General features: G+C 41.8%; 1 protein-coding gene across 3 annotated transcripts in view; it reads right to left on the reverse strand.

The window, feature by feature from the left end:
* Window positions 1-20,585, reverse strand: part of ephb2b (eph receptor B2b) — a 229,763-nt gene that overhangs the window by 117,987 nt on the left and 91,191 nt on the right. For all 3 annotated transcript variants that reach the window (XM_034693093.1, XM_034693099.1, XM_034693085.1), the window contains exon 3: window positions 825-1,509. In XM_034693093.1, coding sequence (XP_034548984.1) covers window positions 825-1,509 — 685 coding nt within the window. The remainder of the gene's footprint in view (window positions 1-824; window positions 1,510-20,585) is intronic.

Consider the following 20,585-nt stretch of genomic DNA (forward strand, 5'->3'; position numbering starts at 1 on the left):
TGACCAAATACCACCTGCCAGAGTGAGGATAGGGCACAGTGCATGTAAATGTTGGGTACATTGATGTGCTGAAAGGCAAAAATGGATTCGCCTGAGAGGGATTTCAATAGGGAAATGAAGGCAATTTTGAAAAATATCCTCTTTGTCCTCGGGGATTGAAGGAGGCATCCACCAACAAAAGGTCAGGGAAGAAATTCTACGGATTGGATATTGCTCTTCGTGTTTTTTTTTAAGATGTGTCACGTATGCAGATAGATGTGCTTCTGGATGGAACATTTTACAGTCAGGAAATAAACGATCAACATGTCCTGGAGAAATAATGACGCTGAGGAGCCGTTTAATGGACTTTGTTACATTAACACAAAGAAGATTAAGATCTTTATGTGAGAGTGGGGGTGCTGGGATTGAAGATGTGCCACAGCATCCAAAGTGATCCCGTTCTGTTGACACAACGTCAAAAGGCTGCCGTTTATTTTAAGACCCAATCCTCGCCACAGCTATTGTGTGAGACACCACGTTCAGCTGCGTGTCTATGTCGGGAAATAAACACCTTGAAGGATAATCATTTTTATAGAAACATGATGATGGCTGCAGCTGAATAATCAATGTACAGAGCGCACACCATTTATCCTGTTTTTTAAAACATCTCCGGCTTGTACCATCAATTAAATGGGAATGAATGGATCCGAGGAGTGGCTTAGAGCAAATACAGCACTGCCAGACATAAACACAGTATCGATCGTGTGCTTAAGTGTTTGAAATACTCTGTTATAACAGCAGAGCAGACTGAATCATTGGGTTTAGCAGACCGGATGAAAACATACCTCGACAAACAGTCCCGTTCTCCACCGCCTCGTTCCCGGCCTTGCACATGCAGCGTCCGATGGGTACCATCCACTCTCCGTCTCCGTTGCAGTACAACTTAATGGGCACATCCACCTCCTCCGCGTTGGGGATGCAAACACCTCGCGCTGCCACCAGGGAGGTGCTCTCTGCTCCCGAGAGCGTCTCCTGGAACAGAGCTCCGTTCGTGATGATGCGGGGACACTTCCTGTAAAACACCCGGACAGCAATGAGCGACATGCAGCCGCCGTAGTCCTGGAAGGCCAGGTAGAAGCCGTTTCGGGACACAGGGCCAAAGCTCCGGACCTCGGTGTTGATTTTCATCACCCTGCCTCCGAGGTCGACCTGAGAGAAGCTCTCGTCCGCTGCGATGGTGTCCACCTTGATCCAAGGGTTCTCCATCCAAGCTGGAGAGTTCCTGGTGGCTGTGTCAGAGTCAGACTCGTAGTAATAAAGGTTAAACGTCTCTTTACAGGAGCCCGGGACGTTAGGAATGCTACTGCAGTCCCTCACGGAGAACTTCATCTCAACGTGGATCCTCTGAGCACCTCGTCGCCGGATGTACTTTGTCCGCACCCAGTTGTTCTGATTGTTGTCGAAGACATTGCAGACCTGGTACGTCCGGATGGTGTTCATGTTCTCATCGTAACCGCTCACCTCCTCCCACTGTGGGCCAAACACAGACACGAACAGAGAGTTAGCGTTCAAACATTTGATCACCCTGAAAAGGAGTTTCATGATTGGTAATTGAAGCACACAGTCAACCTGATCCATTCAATGAAGTGTCATTACAGCAGTGAAAGGTCTGCATGTTTCCTGCTGATATAAACCATCTTAAAGCCCCCGCTGATGCCTCTTTGGCAGCAGCATCAGGAATGTTTTCATGTTCACTTTATAACACTTTGATTTCTGAGAGCAATCAGCTGGAAGCAATATTTTGATTAAATAGATTACACGGTGCAGAGAAACAAATACCTCTAATAACACAGTTTACATGATGCATTAGAGGAATCTAAAGATACACATGAGAGCACGCTGTCTAATCTCTATAAGCTGTTTTTTCTTTTCTTAAAACAGACAGTTTATCATAAATGCTTGCATCTGAAATGGCTCAGTGCTTATATCCATCTGATGGTTCTGGATGTGTTTCAAATGCACATTTAATAACATATGACACAATGCAACACTGGTATTAACCAATTGGTACCCTATGGGGGCAACTTGGATGCAAAAAACTGTAGTTCCTCACATGGCCACTTGAGGCTGGCTCCAAAAGTGAAGCAGTCCTTATATACCTCAGTTTTAAAGTGTCATCTTTAGAGCAGAAGCTTCTTTCACTTCACAAGAGTTTTTACATTCCTATTTCATTCAAACAGCACTTTTAAGTTTTCTTCCTTCTTTATTAATATCTAAAAGGGTCATGTTTGTCACGTTGGCGCCTTTAAGATAATTTTTCAACCAAATGTCGGACAATAAAATGACTTCCTGGCTTATGAAACCATCAAGCCATCAAAGTTGTTTGTGCTTGAGTCTCGTTGAGGCAAGAAACTCAGTAAAAGCATGTAAGCACTAATTCATAGAAATCCCCGTCTCAGCAGATGTGTGTCTAACATGAGTCTGGTCCTGCTGGAGGTTTCTGCCTGTTAAAGGATGTTTGTCCTTGCCACTGTAACTTTCTAAATGCTGCAAAGTGCTCTGCTCATGGTGGATTGAGATGAGATCAGACTGAGTCCTGTCTGTAAGATGGGACTGGATCTTATCCTGTCTTGATGTTGGGTCTTTGGTAATCATAGAACATAGAGTACGGTCTAGACCTGCTCCTCTTTTTGGAAAGAGTCTTGAGATTATGTTTGTTGTGATTTGGTGCTACACAAATAAAGATTGATTGAGTAGGAAGATGTTTCTGTGACTGCACTCAACATACCTTCCATAAAGATTGTTTAGTGTTTCCTGTACATTGATTTATTTATGGCTGTTAGTGCATATGAGTCAATATTGTGTTTGTCCTTATCCTGCAGAAATGACAGCTGATCCATCACACTCTTACCAAACAGTTATGTGTGCTTTTAAGAAGCATCCCAAAAAAAACTTCTTATACTGTATTACATGAACATTGTTACCTAAAATATCATATCTGTTAGCACCACAAATAAAACCTGGATTCAAAGCAGAGAAAGAGTTCTGGATGGTTCTCTGGCAGTGGAAGTTCATGGTTGAAAAAAGTATATAGAAAATAAGAAACTCCAGTCAAATTAAAATTAAAAAATAAATCAAATAAATGCATTTAATCATTACCATAATCCCTTCAAAAAAGGAAATAATAATATAATAACTATTATATTATAATAATAAAATAATAATTAATAATAAAAAACAGAAATAATAAGAACAAAGAATACTATTTATAATAATAATAATAGTAATAATCATAATAATAATCATAATAATAATCATATTAATTATAATAATAAATAACAATACTAATGAATAATTAATAATAACAACAATAACAACAACAACAACAACAATAATAATAATATTTATGATATTAATAATAATAGTATTTATAATAATAATAATAATAATAATAATAATAATAATAATAATAGTAATAATTATTATAATAATATATAACCAGTGCTAATGTTAGTCTGTTTCATAACCTTTAAAAGCTCCTCACTGGAGCTCTAACCTGTTCTGGTTTTGGGGTTTAAACTGGTTGTCATCTGTTACCTGACTCTTTGCACCGTGGCTTACCAGCATCATGGGGTTGTTTCTGTGTAACCACTCTCTAAACATGTAGCTCACATAATGCAAAAATGTGTTTTGGATCTAAGCAAAAGTATTTTTAAATTCATTTAGTGAAAATTACTGCATTTCTGGATGTTAGAGAATATAAACCCTCCTTTGAACATGCAGATAGCTTTGAAGTTTCGTCTCTGCTCTCCTGTCGGCTCTTTGAAGATGCTGTTCACATCCTGTAATGCTTAAAGAGAAACCACAGACGTGACGTTAAGTCCTTTAAACAGAGCGGAGAGGTTCTGCTTTATGTGATAGCGCGTCCTACTTTTTATTGTGTCTTAATAGGACACATTCATAGCACACACCGTAATGGGTTATTGATGTTGCAGTGAAAGTGAAGCGCTGAGGAAACGTGACATAAATTTTCCACGATCGCACTAAACGGACTTAATCATGTTACACAGGTAATCATATGAGGAATAATCAAGGGGCAGATTTAGCTCCAGGTTTTCTGCTGCTCTACTTCAAAGTCCACACACTGCACACGGATCCAAGCCCTCACTCCGACTGTACAAACTCCAGATGCAACCTCTGTGGTTTTCCTGTCCCCTGGCGATGGATCAAACCGGCTTTAAACACCGAGCAGGTCCCGACCTTGACCTCCACATCTCAGCCAAGGAACAACACGGCTCTCAAAACCACCAAGAGCCACTTTCCATCAGCTGCATGGCCCGCTCCCTCCCTCCCACTTCACTCTTCACTTCACAGCTGATATAATTTCTCAAATTAGAGCCCCCTTAGTGAGGATTTCGACAAATTTTGACAGGTTGGGAGGAGAAAGTCAGCCTTCTTGTTACAAAACGGCGTCCTCTCAAACACTTTCAGACTAATTAAAGGAGCTCTGCTTTTTAATTCCCATGTCCTAATTAATCACCGCGAGTGTGTGAGGCGAGCCAGCCCGACCGGAACTCAAACCCGAACCATCACAAGAGCCGACCTGAAGAGAGGGACTGATGAGAAGCCAAGAAAATAATAATAAAAATAATAATAATGAGGGTAAACAGAACAAAGCTCCACAAAATAATTAAGATCAACTTTTTATGAGACTCTTAGTTGTCAAAGCGTCATCCAAATGAGCCTAATTAGCTGCTTTCTCTTTATGAAGAATATTTTCTGTGCCAGTCGAGCTTTAATTGGAAATAAAGTTTTTAAAAAAGATTTTCTATGACTGTAGTTTAAGAGGGCCCCATTATAAGACCTGATACTACCCAGACACACATCTTTATTGTATTCTTTTAAAAGTAAGTCCAGAGTTCAAGAACCTCAAAGTCTATGTTCTCACTGCAGGCAAAAGTGGCCCAAATCCGATTTTTTTGGGGTCAAGTGACCAGGGCAGATTTTTTAGAGGTAGTGTGAACACTCAAATCTGGCCCAAATCTTAGACCAGTTCCATATGTGATCCTGAATCAGATACAGATCTAATTTTTTTCAATGCCACCTCAGTGTGAATAGCCAAGGTGGATTTGATGCGCATTTGATACTTTCACATCACTTTATAGATGGAGATGAAGCGCCTCAGTTGAGTGTCCTGCCGAAGAAGTCTTGGGCAGAGCAGCTGACAGATGTAATTGAAAGTTGCCCTTGACATCCGGAAGTTTTGGATAATAGGAGTGGTGCAGACCCACCACTCCTGACTCCGTGTCCACATCCACAGAGACTTTTCAATCGTATTTGCAGCCACAGCTCCGCAAAAAGCCGAAACAAGCAATTTGGCTCTCTTTTTCTTTATACTTGACCTCCTCCGCACCTGGTCATTCATTCTCCGGCTCCCACTGCACAGAAACTTTGAAACAAAGGCGACATGGACTTCCTCCATGTTTACATTTGTGAAACAGCTGCATGTGGCGTCATTGTTACTGTTCTTTTGCGCATGCAGGGCAGTTCAGAGCCGCAAACAGTTCACTCTGGAATCGGACACAGGTCACATTATAGATGGTAATGTGAAGAGGCAAACAAAAAATCAGATCTGAGCAAAAAATCGGAATTGAGCAATAAGCCTTGCAGTGTGAACGTAGCCTAAGAGGAAGAGTGAGACTTTTTTTACTTTTTTTTTATCTCCTTATAAACATAAGAGATAATTATTAAAAGCCCAGACTTACACCAAATAATATTCAGCCCATCTTGGTCCCCTTTCATTTACCATTACCAACTCCTGGCATCATCTTTGAGTCTTACCTCAGTTTTGATAAACACATAGATTCTGTTGTCCAATCATGTTTTGTTCAATAAAGAAAACTGTGTCATTTTTATTAATCAAGAACCTCGAAACAGTGACTCAGCAGATCCAGAATGCCGCAGCCTGACTCATAACCAGATCGAGCAGGAAAGAACACATCACACCCATCCAGGGTTGCCAGGTGTACAATAATTATCGTATTTGTACAATAATTGATCTGTGCGATCAATAATCACAAAAAGAGGCAAGATGTACGATAATTTGACAGTTTCGCAAACGTGTGGTTGCAGTCGGCCTGCCCTAGTTTGCCATACATTTTTATGTGAACCCTATAGGCATCCTTTACCCCGTGATGTTTCCAGTCAATCGTAGTTGGTTGAGGTGTGAGATATGAGTGACTTTTGTCGAAGAACAACGAGTATGATTGACAGCCAATCAGGCTCCTTGGGAGCAGTCAGGACACATTAATGTAACACAACTGAGCTGGAGCTGCTGATCATATGCTGCTGATGTGGGGCGTCAAATGACGTAAAAATCACTTCACTGTCTCCCAGTCCATTTCAGATTTGATATTAAATTGTGGTGTTAACTTTTAAAGCTTGCAGGGGATCAGCTCCAGACTACATTGCTGACCTCCTGAACCCCAATGAGCCTTCATGTAACCTTAGATCTTCCGTTGGGTCATTACTAACTATTCCTTGCTGAAACCATAAAACCAAAGGTGATGGAGCCAGAGGAGATCAGGAGAGCTAAGACGCTGTTGTCTTTTCAAAGTTATATTTTTGGAGCATTTTCGCCTTTAATGGACAGGGCAGCTGAAGAAAGACAAGAAATGTGGGGAGTAGAGAGTGGGGGAGAACATGCAGTAAATGGTCTAGGCTGGAATCAAACCTGCGGCCTCTGCGATGAGAGCTATAGCCTCTAGATATTGGGCGCCAATTAGACCGCTGGGCCAACGGCACCCCACACTGTCACTTTTAAAAAATCACTATTTTAGACTTTTTATGAAGGTGCTGTTGATGTTTTTGTGTGCGGGTCTTGTCTCACCGTGTCAGGATGCTATTTGGCGTAATCACCAGCTCGCTATACATCATCTTTTACTTATTGGAACAAAGCAAATGACTCTGCAGTTTCAGATTGGATGCTTTAAAATTGTTTTTGTGTGACTTGGTTGCAAATACATGTGGTTGTTGATGTATTTAAACTCGATGCATGTTTTCCAAGACATCTCCTTCTGTTAATTTGCTCTGTGTCTTTTCGTTAGATGTTGTGTTTTATGCCTGCAAAGACTCCCCATCTCAGCCCTCTGCTGTCAGACTTCTACATGCTGATAGCAGTTCATAACAGGTTGTCCAGGTAAACTTCTGTATTTATGAGGTGTTTCTTAGCATTTAGCTTATTATTTTACTCTTTTATGATAAGCCTCTGTTTGCATTGTTGTTGTCACTGAAATGTTGACTGTTGAGTGTTGTCTGAGTGTTTGTCTGTTCTTTAGTGTTGCTTATTGACAAGCTGGTAGATGCAAACTAAGTTGCTCTTCTGGGATCAATAAAGTTCTCTGAATCTGGATACTCTTGAAAAAGTCATTTTTAAGCACAGTCAGGGTAGAGGAGTTACATCAGGCAATATTACACTCTTTAAAATGAGTATTTAGGGGAATGAAAGATGCAGATGTCTCCTCTCCAAAACAAAGGATTCAAGGGTTAAAAATGAGTTTTAAGGTTGATTGTGGCATTGAGTTTCTATCTATAATGAGACTTTACACAAAATAAATTCATGCATAGACATGGAGTCTTGGTGTAGCTAGTGGTTAACTGTGTGTCCTCTATACAGAGGTTACAGCTGACGGCTCTTTGCCACGTCGTCCCCACTCTCCCTCTTTCTCTCTCTGCAGTTTCCTACTCTCTCTACTGTCCTATCCTCTGAATAGAGGCATTGAAAAGACGAAAAACAACCCCTATTACAAATTTACACATGTATGGATGTAGTCCAGAGTTGAATCTCACATAAGTGATGCTGTACGGTCAAATTTAGCGCTCTGACACTTTTAAAATCCCAGAAATTAAGCAAACACAACCTGATCCAACTCCTCGGTGGTGTGGTTTAAGGATAAATGAGTCTTTTGGCCCACACTGGCAGACATCATCATCCCAGGTCATGAGCAACCATTGACCTTCCCACTTGTTGAGAAGCGGTGGGGAGGATGTCGGCCAATTAAACAAGAGCAGACAGCTTGCTTCTCCCGAGTTCGGAGCGTCGGACAACCGCAGTTTGATAATACGAATGTGGAGGCAGGTGGGGGGAGCTGCTAATGAGGCACGGAGACATGAGAGACTGCAGGGGAAAGTGTTGGGGGGAGGGGGCAGAGCCGGGGCTAAAAGAGACCCCAAACAAAATGTGTTTTGATGGAGGGCCCCTTTTTGTCCTGTCATGGCCTCTTTGCCCCGCTTTCATCACAGTCAGTGGAGGGAAGCAAATGGGGCATAATAAGAGCCTAACGATCAAGCGCTGAGTGTGAAATTAGAAGAAACGTCTTCATTTTCACAGCTCTTTCCTCTCCGTGTCTACTTGGGGTGCTGTAAAAGGGTGGTCATGTGTTTTAAGTGCAGAAGGTGGAGGTAACCCTGGTGGTGTGTGTCAGGATGGATTATCTGGAGGGGATGAGATGCCCTCAGATGACGATGGAAACAAAAACTGTAGCTCATTCTGCGGAGGTCCTGTTACGTTTGGCAGAGTGATGTTTTTCTTGCTCTGAGTGTGCAGATCAACAGCCACAGGGCTGAGTGCATGGAGTCGTGTATTACTATAACATTAAATAAATGCATGTTTAAAAGCAGAAGGATCAAAGACATTTCCATAATAACCAAAGGCAAACCTAATACTATCAAGAGCTTATTTATTCGTGAGATATCTGTGCTGTTTTTCAAAGTTATCAGACGGGAGGCTGAAAGAATTCAGGAGGAAACAACAAGCAAAGGGCTTTTTCATGGTACACTGGATGTGTTTTCCTCCCCCTGAGAAACAAACACAGAGAAATAAACTCCTCTGATGGTGTGAATCTGCACGCCAGACTGGCTCCAAACAAATAGATGCTGTTTTAGGTTTTAATTGCTTTCATCAGAGTCCTGGGTCTCATCACAGACGGGCAGAGACTGTGTGAAAATATTTGCCAGTGTTTGGTTGAACCCGCTGGGTGTCACTTATCTATCATTCAGGGCGGCCCCACAAAAGTTAATTATACGAGTCATGAGTGGTGAAGACAGCTGAGTTGATTCCAAGAAACCACCGATGATGAAGGATGAAGCCATAAAACTGCAGTTCCTTGAGTCACCACTTGAGGCTAACCCCAGAAGCTAAGGAATCCCCATAAGGCCCCATTTTAAAAACAAAATCAAACATGTTTACAGCCTGGTTAAAAAAACTGCTCGTCAAGATAACATAAAGACTAATATTGGACTTCCACCAGATCCGTGTCATGTGACCAAGATTTTCCCACGGTAATTACTGAATCAAGGATTCGAGGATTTTTTTATTCTGAAAATGAACCAAATGTTTTCATTTTGTTTTGGTGCCTGACTTCCTGTCCCACTCCATCTGCTCTGTTGAGATTGATGCGTCATGCTCCGGCATCCAACAAAAAAAAGTCTTGCGTATCTGATGCGAAGGGCTACGACCTACAGGATCAGAAACACAGCGGATCCAGTGGAAGTTAACACATTGACTAGAATAGAAACCTATCAGATCAGGTGCTGTGATGGATCGGGAGTTGACCGGGCACGGATCTGGTGGGATTTGGCCGTAAGAGTTATCCGCACATTTGCATAACTGGTGCAGGGCTAAGTTCAGTGAGAACTGTTTACCATTAAGCAAGAAGCCTGCCTCAGCTGCTTCTCTTTGCCCATTTTTAGGTCGATCAAAAGTAAGATTGAGTCAGCAGTTCCAACATGGCGACTAACATCACTGAGCTTCAAAAGGCCTCTTCTGGAACTAGCTACTTAGCCCACCCACAACTGTTAGAGGCTTACATTTTCTAGCTCTGTTCCCAGTCTGGTCAGAACTGGGGAAGCATTTCGGAGGAGAGATGAAACATCTTAATGTATTTCTGCCAAGTCCAGTTGCATTTTTGGATCAAGCTTCAGAAACCAATGGGTGACATCGCAGAGAGTACGTCCAGGTTTTGAAGGTACCTCTGGCTGTGAACTTTAGAAAACAAGTCTCAAAGGGGCCCTTAAGGTTTCTCTATGAGAAGGAAAACATGCAAATCTTCAAAACAAAGGATCCCAGGGATTAAAACTGTTGGAAACACAGAATCAAGGAGATTTATGTTGGATCTGAACAATTTGAATTGGCTCCTATACACCGTGTTCCAAATTATTATGCAAGTTGCATTTTTGTGAATATTTTATAAAAACTATGTTAACAGTTGTTTTCAAATTTGGAAGTCAGAGAGTATATATATTTCTTCAACTGTGTGGCTAAAATTATGCTTTTCGGCTGTATTTTTAAATAAATGCAGAATCTGCAGAAATGAGCGTGCCATCTTCTTCAGTATTTACCACAAGTTCTCAGTCGGGTTGAGATCAGTTGAGCAGGCAGGCCAGTTCATGAGGCGATCCTCTTTAAAGCCCTGAGATGCCATCCTGTCCTGGGAATAACGTGAGGCATGTGACGGTGCATTGCTCATGTGTTCATGTGTGAACACTAGCATCTTTTTCACTTTAGCTGAATGTGTTTTCCTCCATGGAGGAAAATACAAAAGAGGAACGCCTCATGATCTGGCCTGCCTGCTTACCCGATGTCAACCCGACTGAGAACTTGTGGTCAATAATAAAGAAGATAATTTACAGTAATGGCAAGAAATACAGCTCAAAAAAGCATCTTTGGAAAGCCATACAAGCTGCAGCTCACAGTGTCAGCAGAGAAGTCATCAGAAACCTCACTAAATCAGTTTACCAGTGACCTCTGTCCTTCACTGAAAGAAAAGGAGGTTGGTTATATTGGACATTTGAGAAACACTTTAGATTTTAAATGTTTTAAAGACTTTAACAGTTTTATTTTATATACAAATGTAAAGAAAATAGTTGTTTTTGTTGATGTTTGAATACAGCTGTAGTAATTATTATTATTTTCAATCAACAGAACTTTTAAAATGGTGCCTAGCCTTTAATTTTCACAAGTTATATGCTCTTATCACCAACTTGCATAATAATTTGGCACACTCATTTCTGCAGATTCTGCATTTATTCAAAAATACAGCCAACGTACTTTGAAAAGCATCATTTTAACCACCCAGTTGAAGAAATATATTCACTATCTTACTTCTTGACAAATTGGAAAACAACTGTTGATATAGTTTTTAAAATGTTCACAAAAATGCAACTTGCATAATAATTTGGAACACGGTGTAAAACTGCAACCAGAGCTATAGGTAACTTTAGCTAGGCTTCAATTTCTGCATTCCCTGATCCTCAGTTTTTCACCATAAGGTTTAGGGTGCCAGTTTGGCTTGGTGATCAAATCATGCAGCCCAGAAGCAATAGTCCTTGTTGTAGTGATCACTTGTTGGACTCCAGGCCTCAATTTTTTGCTGCATGTCTGTCCCAACTCACTACTCTCCACATTTCCTGTCTTTCTTTCCAATCATGGCCAAAATTCCCAACTCCCCAAAATAATAAAACTAAAAAAATTGCAAGGTACAGAGAAATTAGTAGTAAGTAGAAGACAGATTATGTTGTAATGTTCCACCAACATCTGTTAAGAACAAAAGATGCTTATAAATATACAGCTTCCATGTAAAACAGATAGGCTAATTTTCAGCTAAATGGAGTATGAAGCAACATTTGATCACTTGGAGGGACAGTTGGGGTTGCAAATATTTGCCATTTGTATTTTAGGGGTCTTGGGCTAAAAAGTTTAAGTACCCCTGATGTAAAACACCACACTCAGAGGCTGAAATGTGCACACAGACTATTACTAACAGAAGAGGCGTCGTCATTTTTAAGTCAGCAAATTCATTTCCAGACAAATACTTGGTGTAAAATGAACTTATTAATCTGTGAGATGGAGCAGCAGATTTAACACAGAGGATTTGTCTCACTTTGTGTTACAGGGTTTAGACCTGGGTCAACAATAAAGAGTCCTCCCTAAAGTGAAGCATGTTGGATTGAAGATGGATCTCTCCTTCAACGGTCACAATCCGGACAGTTAAACCGATCTTCATCTGTTTGTCTTGTTGTCACTTCATCATTCCTTTGTTCTTCCCCTCTCTGCAGTCTCAGGTCTGCTAACTGCTGTGCATGTAATTTATATTATGCTAGAGCAGCAGCACTCGGAGATGAATGCTCTGCACAGAAAACCGAGTATAGATTGAGCTGGTTAGAAGTGCGGCGGAGCAACTAGCGACTGCTATATTTCAGCTCTTCTCCTTACACGGGGCGCTACAGTTCAGTGACGCTCGCTAAGAATGAGCTTCAGAATCAATATCCGCTCAGCCACTCCAGGAGGGAGACAGAAAAGTTCAGCTGACCTGCAATCCATACGTCTCTGTGACAGCGAGTCTCTGCTTTATCTGTAAAGCCGAGCGGAACGTAGTGTCAAGGCTGAATTATAGACTGGAGTTACTCCTACAGCTGAGAGAGTTCGATTCAAAGACAGATTTCTTTCTCGTCCAAAGGAGAAAATGAGTCCACTTCTTCTTGGACCTCTTTCCACCGAGTCATTATTTAACTCACGGAGCCACTCAGCACTCGCCTGTTTTACATATAGAGTACATCCACGGCATTAAAGAGACTCTTAAAGCTGCGTTAGTTTACAGTGAGTGAGCAAAGACAGGTCCGCTGCTCAGGAACACACAAACATGCATCTGTAAATAGACATTGATTACAGTTGCAGCCTCGGGCCGGGCTTACCTAACTGTTTCTGAAATGGGGTTGCATCACGCTAATCAGGAGACACTTCCCAGATTTGATTCACTTTAATCTTCAAGAGTCAAAACTATCAGATATTAAGATTGTCACATATGCCAGAGGGAGCAAGGTTCCTCCTGGAGTGATGTCATGTGATCTGCGGGGGAAGCAGATGTAAACAAAGAGGAGACCCACGACGACTACGACGGCGAGACGACCTCCTGAAGAGAGGCTTTCCAGTGAAACGAAAGCAGAAGACTGGATGAGATCATGTTTAGATAGTTTTCTCTGTTCGCTCTTCAGTCATGTACTCCTCTGATGATAAGAGTTCCCCAAATTAGGAAGTTGTTTAACCGACTGGTTTACTCAGAAGCACAAACAAAACTTACACTACAAAGTAAAATGTGGAGCTTTATCGCTGAGTACTTATCAGGGAGGTCATATTTCCTCTCTGAGTGTCCTACAAGAAACACTGCTGACAGCGACGCCATGCAAAGCGCCATTTTGACTCCTAGTTTACTCCTGTAAAGTCTCTAAAAGTAGTACGGGAGGTCGAGCCTTCAGTTATCAGGCACCTCTCCTTTGGAATCATCTAACAGTCAGGGTCCGGGAGGCAGACACCCTCTCTACTTTTAAGAGTAGGCTTCAAACTTTCCTTTTTGATAAAGCTTATAGTTAGAGCTGGATCAGGCTTGGACCAGCTCTTAGTTATGCTGCTATAAGCTTAGACTGCCGGGGGAACTGACACATGTGATTCTATTGCACCCCTCTCTCTGCCTGTCACTTACTTTAATTCTCTCTGTCCCATTAAAGTTACTAACCATAGACCTTTCTGGAGTCCCTGAGCTCCCTTGTCTCGTAGATTCCTCTGGATCAGACTCCAGCTGCTACAACTACTACTATCCGTCTCACCACTATCATCTCTCTATCTCTTCATCTCCCTCTATCCCTCTCTCCAACATGGTCTCAGCAGATGTGTGTCTAACATGAGTCTGGTCCTGCTGGAGGTTTCTGCCTGTTAAAGGATGTTTGTCCTTGCCACTGTAACTTGCTAAATGCTGCAAAGTGCTCTGCTCATGGTGGATTAAGATGAGATCAGACTGAGTCCTGTCTGTAAGATGGGACTGGATCTTATCCTTTCTTGATGTTGGGCCTTTGTTAATAATAGAACATAGAGTACGGTCTAGACCTGCTCTGTTTGGAAAGAGTCTTCAGATGTTTCAAATACAGCTTCGGCCCAGTTGAGTCCAAAATTACTTGAGGAGATTCTGACTTGATCCTCACTTAAACAGATAATTTGATCAGTAAGAGACCCAATTTCTTCTGTGAGTCAGGATGGGTAAATTCAGGATCAATCAGCATCTTTAACATCGTTAGCATCCAACTAACTGTGGAGGAATTTTGATTTGGAATACCTCAAATGTGGCCTCATGCCTCACATCAGAGCAACATTGGTACACAATCCAAACAAAAAGGACTGCTGTGATTCACACTCAAAATATGAATGCATCCCATCAGAACCATCTGTATTGTTCTCATTCTAAAAACTAGATATACATTGGGTTCTGTATGAAACTAAACTTGCATGAGAACATCCTTTAGTTGAAGCTTCAGCTGCACAAGAAAACTACAGCAGAGAAACATCCTGTTCCAGTGCTCACACCGAGCTGAGTGAAACATCAGTCTGCTGTGAAGGCGCTGTCAGAACACTCAAACATTTAACGCTTTCATTGTTTTGACACGACACGAGTTGTGTATTTATCACGTCTTGTCATTGCAGGACTCAAATTAACCTGAGCGAGCCTTGCCATCCACAGCTACATAACATATCACCGCTCGATCACTGACAGAAGAAAATAAATTATTCACGCAAACGCAGCGAGAGAGAGAGACCCGCAGGAAAACTCTCAAGGCACACTCGCCCCATTTGCAGTTGTGGGAAATCTGTCAGAGCAAGAGTGCCTTCCCCTTGAGGGACAGGGGACAAATGACACCCACTCTCTGCATTCAATTACTACCAGAGAGAGGCCATGGGAGCCAAATCCTGCAGGAAAGAGAGGCTCACACACACACATACACACACACACACACACACACACACACACACACACACACACACACACACACACACACACAAAGACTTAACTAGAACTGTCTGCTGCAGTCAGCTCCAATTACCACTGTCCACTACTAATGTAAGACATGTGAAACCAGCAGAACCATTCCATCTTTTACCCCCAGTGCTCAGAGTTACATGTGGATTATGTTTGCATATTTCTGCGCACGATTCCTTTAATAGAATTTCACAGAATTTAATTGTAACAGTCGCAAATTAGCGGTCACGTTAAATCGCATCGGGAATGAGAAATGTTGTACAAATTACTCGTGGAGTAAAAGAGGAAGAGTATGTGGAAAACAGTATGCCACACATCCCGCAATTACACATAAACTGCCTCAATCTTATTCCAGAGGAATCCTGAAGTAATGTGCAGCATATCTGAAGAATGACAAAGTTTTGTATTGTTTGGAAACATTGCGAAACATACGCGGCATGTTTCCTTCCAGCCGAACTTCACCGTGTCCCCAAGTGACACTGCATCCCTCCTGGTAGAGTGCATTATGATGACACATCCATAATGATAACCTAACCCACTCACACCACCTCATTAAGTCCTCCACCTTTGCAGAAGACCTCAGTTTTCTCTCCACAGTAGCTTAGAGCTCTCCCTGCAGCTGTAGATCTGCTTCTAAATGACCGCCCTTGAGCGTAGGAAGGAGCGGGTCGGGAGGCCTGACCTGATGTTCACACATCTCTCGGCACCACTTGAGAGGAAAACATTGGCCACTTAACCCCGCTCTGCAAGACGGCGATACATCAGCTGCAAGTCACACAGCGGATTCTCAATGGGCAACTTTACACAGAGTCTTATTAAACCTGCTGTGAGAGAATCACTCAATTTAATACTGAACCGTCTGCATGACCCACAAAAGAAAGCCGGAGCATCTGCAAGAAGTTTGACCATTTCTACTGTGAATACTCCTTTTTTATGAGCTCTACCTCGGTCACTGGGAGAGGCTCTCACTAAGTCATTTACGACTCCAAACTATAAACAGCCTTTGTTTGGGCAAAGTTAGGAAACGAGTGGTTTGTTGCCTCATTACGAAAATCAGGAGGAGATTTTTCTTCAGGGAACACCACAGACTATACAGAATAAGAAAGGAGACTAAACGCACTGAAGAAAGGGATAGTGATCCTGAGTTTCTCCTATTCCTCTGAGAAACAGAACTTTCGGCATGATAGGAGTTAATATTGTTGTGCTCCATCCTAATGTGACAATAACCAGCAAAGTTACTCGAAATCAACAACACAACACCTTAAAACAGTCATAAACACTAAGTTTGGGCTGTCATGGGTTGCAGTGGCTCAGTGGTGTGTGAATGAGATTAGTTAATACAAAGCGGCAACCTCCAGTCTTAAAATATGAAGCCAGCGCAGAAGTGCTACAAACTGCAGTTCACTGAGCATCCACTAGAGGCTGGCTGCAGAAACACCAAAAACCACATACACGCCTATTCAAAGAAGACGATCTTTGCAGCAGAAATAAACATGTTTACAGCCTCGTTCGAAAAACGGTTTAGGTCTGAAAGCTAATTTCACACTAGCTCGGACAAAGTTAGGTTGTGTTCAGCATTTCCAATATGGCACCCGTCGACGATTGGCTTCAAAACTTTGCTTCATGAACAGGTGGGGGACGTCACGGATACTACATCCGTTTTTTATAATACTGATGCCATCTTCACTTAGCTCTGCCATCAGTGTATGAATGTGGTTTGAATGGGCAGACATGGAATTTATTGTGTGAGTGCTTTGATCAGAAGTCTAATCAATACTGCCAAAATACTATAATGCTCTCCTACCTGGATCTAAACAGGCACATATAACATCATCATATCTCATAGTGCAGTGTGGTTTGTGAGTATGTTGATCTAGTAAATGGAGATAAAGTTGTATGAAGGCTGTGTCTGGTTAAACTGGCGTGTAGTGAGTCGACTGAGCAATGAGTTGTGGATGTTAAGGAGGACTGAAGGCTGGTGGTGCTAGCTCTGCTATTGGTAACCACACTCTGCAAACTAATTTGACAATTAAAACACAGAGTCTGTGATCCTGTTTTGGAAGTGTTTTTTTATCTTTAGACTAGTTGGTTAGACCAAATCTAAATTTCCGTTTAAACAACTTGGAAATTAGTTGAATTGGAACATCCAGAGTCAAAAACAAAAAAATAAAAAGTTACGTTCTTTTACCTTCTCTATCCTTACCCAAGGAACAGAATAAACAGGCTGTAAACTAAAAATGGTGCATTAAGGGTACTACACCAAAGCTGACATTTCTTTACAGCCATCATATTAGAGTTATTAATCTTAAATTGCTATATATAGCTGTTTAAAGTTATATTTTTGGGGCTTTCACACCTTTTATTTATAGAGTAGAGGAAAGTGGATAGTGTAGGAAACTGGTAGAGTGGGGGATTGACATGCGTTAAAGAGGCCGCAGGCTGGATTTGGCACATGGGCATGTGACCTAACCATTAGGCTAACCCATATAGCTTTTTTTAGATGCATTGAATAAATGTAGCTGAGTTTAAATAATCTATCTTTAAAAAATAAATATAAAGGATAACTAGAACAAGATCATTGCAGCACCACTTTTGTCCACAAGGGTCAGCAGAATCAACACTAATAACAGATACATGTTGCAGCTTTAAAGGAGCTGCATAACGTCTGTTATGAATGTCACTTCTGCATGAAACACACTCGCCTCGTGGATGCTTTTCTTCTCTTGATCTACTTTGATAAATAAACATTAAACTAAAATGCAGATCTTTTGTGAGAGTGTTACAGATATTTAAGATGGATGTATTATGTGTGCTCTGTGTTCTCTCTCAGGGTTAAATCTCAGGTCTTGCATGATGACTGACTGCACCAGTTTTCCTGTGTGGGCGGATGGAGGCATGTGAGACGTGTGTTTTATTGCCAGGACCTAAGAGGGTTAGTCAGACGAGAGTAAACTTCCTAAACTGCCCTGGGATAAATTCTGGTTTGGTAAATATAACATTGGTCATCTGTGTTTTCAGCAGCGCTATCAAGAACAATGAAGATGTTTTGCTTGTCTGGCTCTGGCTCTGGCATCAATCAGCCTGACGTTTTATATAATTAGAGGAAGGATTGAGCGTCTACGAGAAGAAAGGGATATGAGAGTTGATTTACAGAAGCTTAACTGTTATAGTCGTATGAAAATGACTTCCAGAAACCCACCAGAGACTTTTTTATAGAAATACTTTGAAGAAATGTTTGCTTAATGTGAAGTATGCTGTAAAATACCGAGAGTGGAAGAACACCAATTGCACTAACATTTCTGGTTTAATATCACACTGTTCCTTGTTTGCGTTTCCATTGTGTCGCAGTGTATCGCATGTCCAGTTAGGATATATTTCATGAATCTACAGAGAGCAGTGAAAGCCAACTGCTGGTGCGGCGCTCTGCTGGATGTTACTGATCCAGCAGCTAAGCCGGTGAAGCCGTGCATATATGTGTGTAAGACAATAGCTTCTGTAAAGCACCTCTCGCTGTTACACTGAGAGCGAGAGCAAGCTCTGTTTCCACACCTGTTGCCCCAGGCCATGAGGGACAAGCTATCTCCATTGCTCTCACTCTCTTGCCTTTCCAAAGGGAGTCAAAGCTCAGCCGTATCGTCTTTAAAATCTTCAGGGCCCACGCTGATAAGGCTGACCTATACCTGACTAAATCCAGGGGCTCAAGGACTCTTTCACATTTCGCTGCACTCCGAGAAAGAGGAGTGTGTCGTGATGGCATTTGGAAGTTTTTCAGAAGGGGACGTGGATTTATCTGGAATCAAAACTACAAACTGCATGATAGTTTTATGACTTTGCAGCAAGAGATGTAGGAGCAGATTGAGAGTGAAGCTGTGGTCGGGACAGGAGAGACGGGTTATTTTTTATGTTATGTAAATATTTGGAAAAAAACAAGATAAGTGGGCCTACATTAAACCAAAAGGTCCTTTCTCTCTCTTTATTGGTTTAACGTTTCAGAAATAACATCTCGCCAAAGGATCAAATATATCAAAATATTGAGAGTAACTGTTAAACATTCAGCATTGGATTAGATTCTCTATAGAGCTCAGAAACAAACCGGGTACACTGCTGCAGAAACCGTTTGCTGATCAGTGTCATGATGTATAATTTATAACAAAATTAAAGCAGGATTCATCGCTGAAATACATCTTTGGGCCAGATATGCCACTCACTCTTTTGACCTCTGACCCCAAAACTCTGATGGGATCACCTTTGTGTCAAAGTCATAGACTGTATAAAGAATGGACGTAGTATCCGTGAAGTCACTCAACCGATTCTGAAGTGCTGTTTTGAGGCCAATCAGCGGCAGCAGCCATATTGGAAATGCTGAACTCAACCTAACTTCTGTCGAGCGAGCGAGTGTGAGGTAAATTGTTCCCACCTGTCAATCAAGTCAGCTGTGTCTCTCGTAATGGAAAACTTGTTATCCTAATATCTTTGAAATTGCAGCGTTATAAAAATATTCAAGCCCGTACAGTGTGTGCCAATCGAGAAATGAGCTATCCAAACTGCACTCGTTGTCATACCAGGCTGTAAACATGTTTATTTCTGCTGTAAAGATCGGCTTTTTTGAATTGGTGTGTGTGTGGTTTCCGGAACTTCCGGAGCCAGTCTCAAGTGGACACTCAAGGAACTGCAGTTTTTAACCCTTCCACATTGGCTTCAATTCTCATGGCCAGAGGTTGTCGCTTGGTCAGAGTGGACGTTTGTGCCTAATTTGAAGATCTCTTGCATAAAAAAGTCCTGACATTTCCTATATCACTGCAGGACATTCAGGACCTGAAGTTTTCCTGTATGATCGCTCACACATGCAGCTTACAGCAGATCATCTGAGTCATAACTTCACATTCTCAGTTTCGTTTAGTCTGGGTGGGTTGAGGCTGCAGGAGGAGGAGTGGTAAAAGGCTGTGGCTGAGGATGTTTTGTTGCCACAGCAATGGAGAACAATAAACAGGCAGCTGAGGCGAGCAGTGAAGAGTGTGAGGCAGAGACTATCACCTGCTTCATGCACACACTCATCACGGCTCCAGCCTTTGTACAGACTTTGCCCCCGAGGGTTAACAGGGAAGTCTCTACATGAACTCAGAGTGAAAAGATCTGGTGTTTGAGTTCACACACGCAGCAAAAAGACACAATTGGAGACTCTTCAGGAGTGCAGCATTGTATGTGTGCTGTATTCTCCAGTTATGGCTTTAAAAAGTGACCTTAATCTTTGACCTTACATCTGAAAGTTGTAATTCTCCGTCTTGAGCTCAACTAGATTTACAGAAAGCTTCTCTGAGGAACTTGTGCTATAGGCTACTCCTCATCACAGTGATCGCAAGTTCGACTGCTTGCCTACTCTTCAAATTTCCCATCTCTCCTCCACTGTCTTATCGATAATTTAGGATGATTCCCAAAGTAGAAAAGTAAAAAAAATGCTGCAACTCAATCTGTCTGACACCTACCTGATGCAGGGGTTATAAGCGTTAAAAATGACTGCAGACCTTATCAACCTTGTAATGGTGTTTTTTTTTTTTTTGTCTATGTGGGTCACAAAAAGGCATCAGAACTCAGCTTTTACGCCTCCAGTTGTTTCATGATCATCATTTGCTAGAGAAGGACGGTTGTTAACTCAAAAACATGTAGTCATAATGATGGAACGAAGGCATTAAAACATGCAGAAGTCCCCTCTGCAGGGACGGATCTAAGGGACTAAATTGGGGGGCC

Source organism: Notolabrus celidotus, chromosome 1 (assembly GCF_009762535.1).
Source record: "Notolabrus celidotus isolate fNotCel1 chromosome 1, fNotCel1.pri, whole genome shotgun sequence".
Lineage (NCBI taxonomy): Eukaryota > Metazoa > Chordata > Actinopteri > Labriformes > Labridae > Notolabrus > Notolabrus celidotus.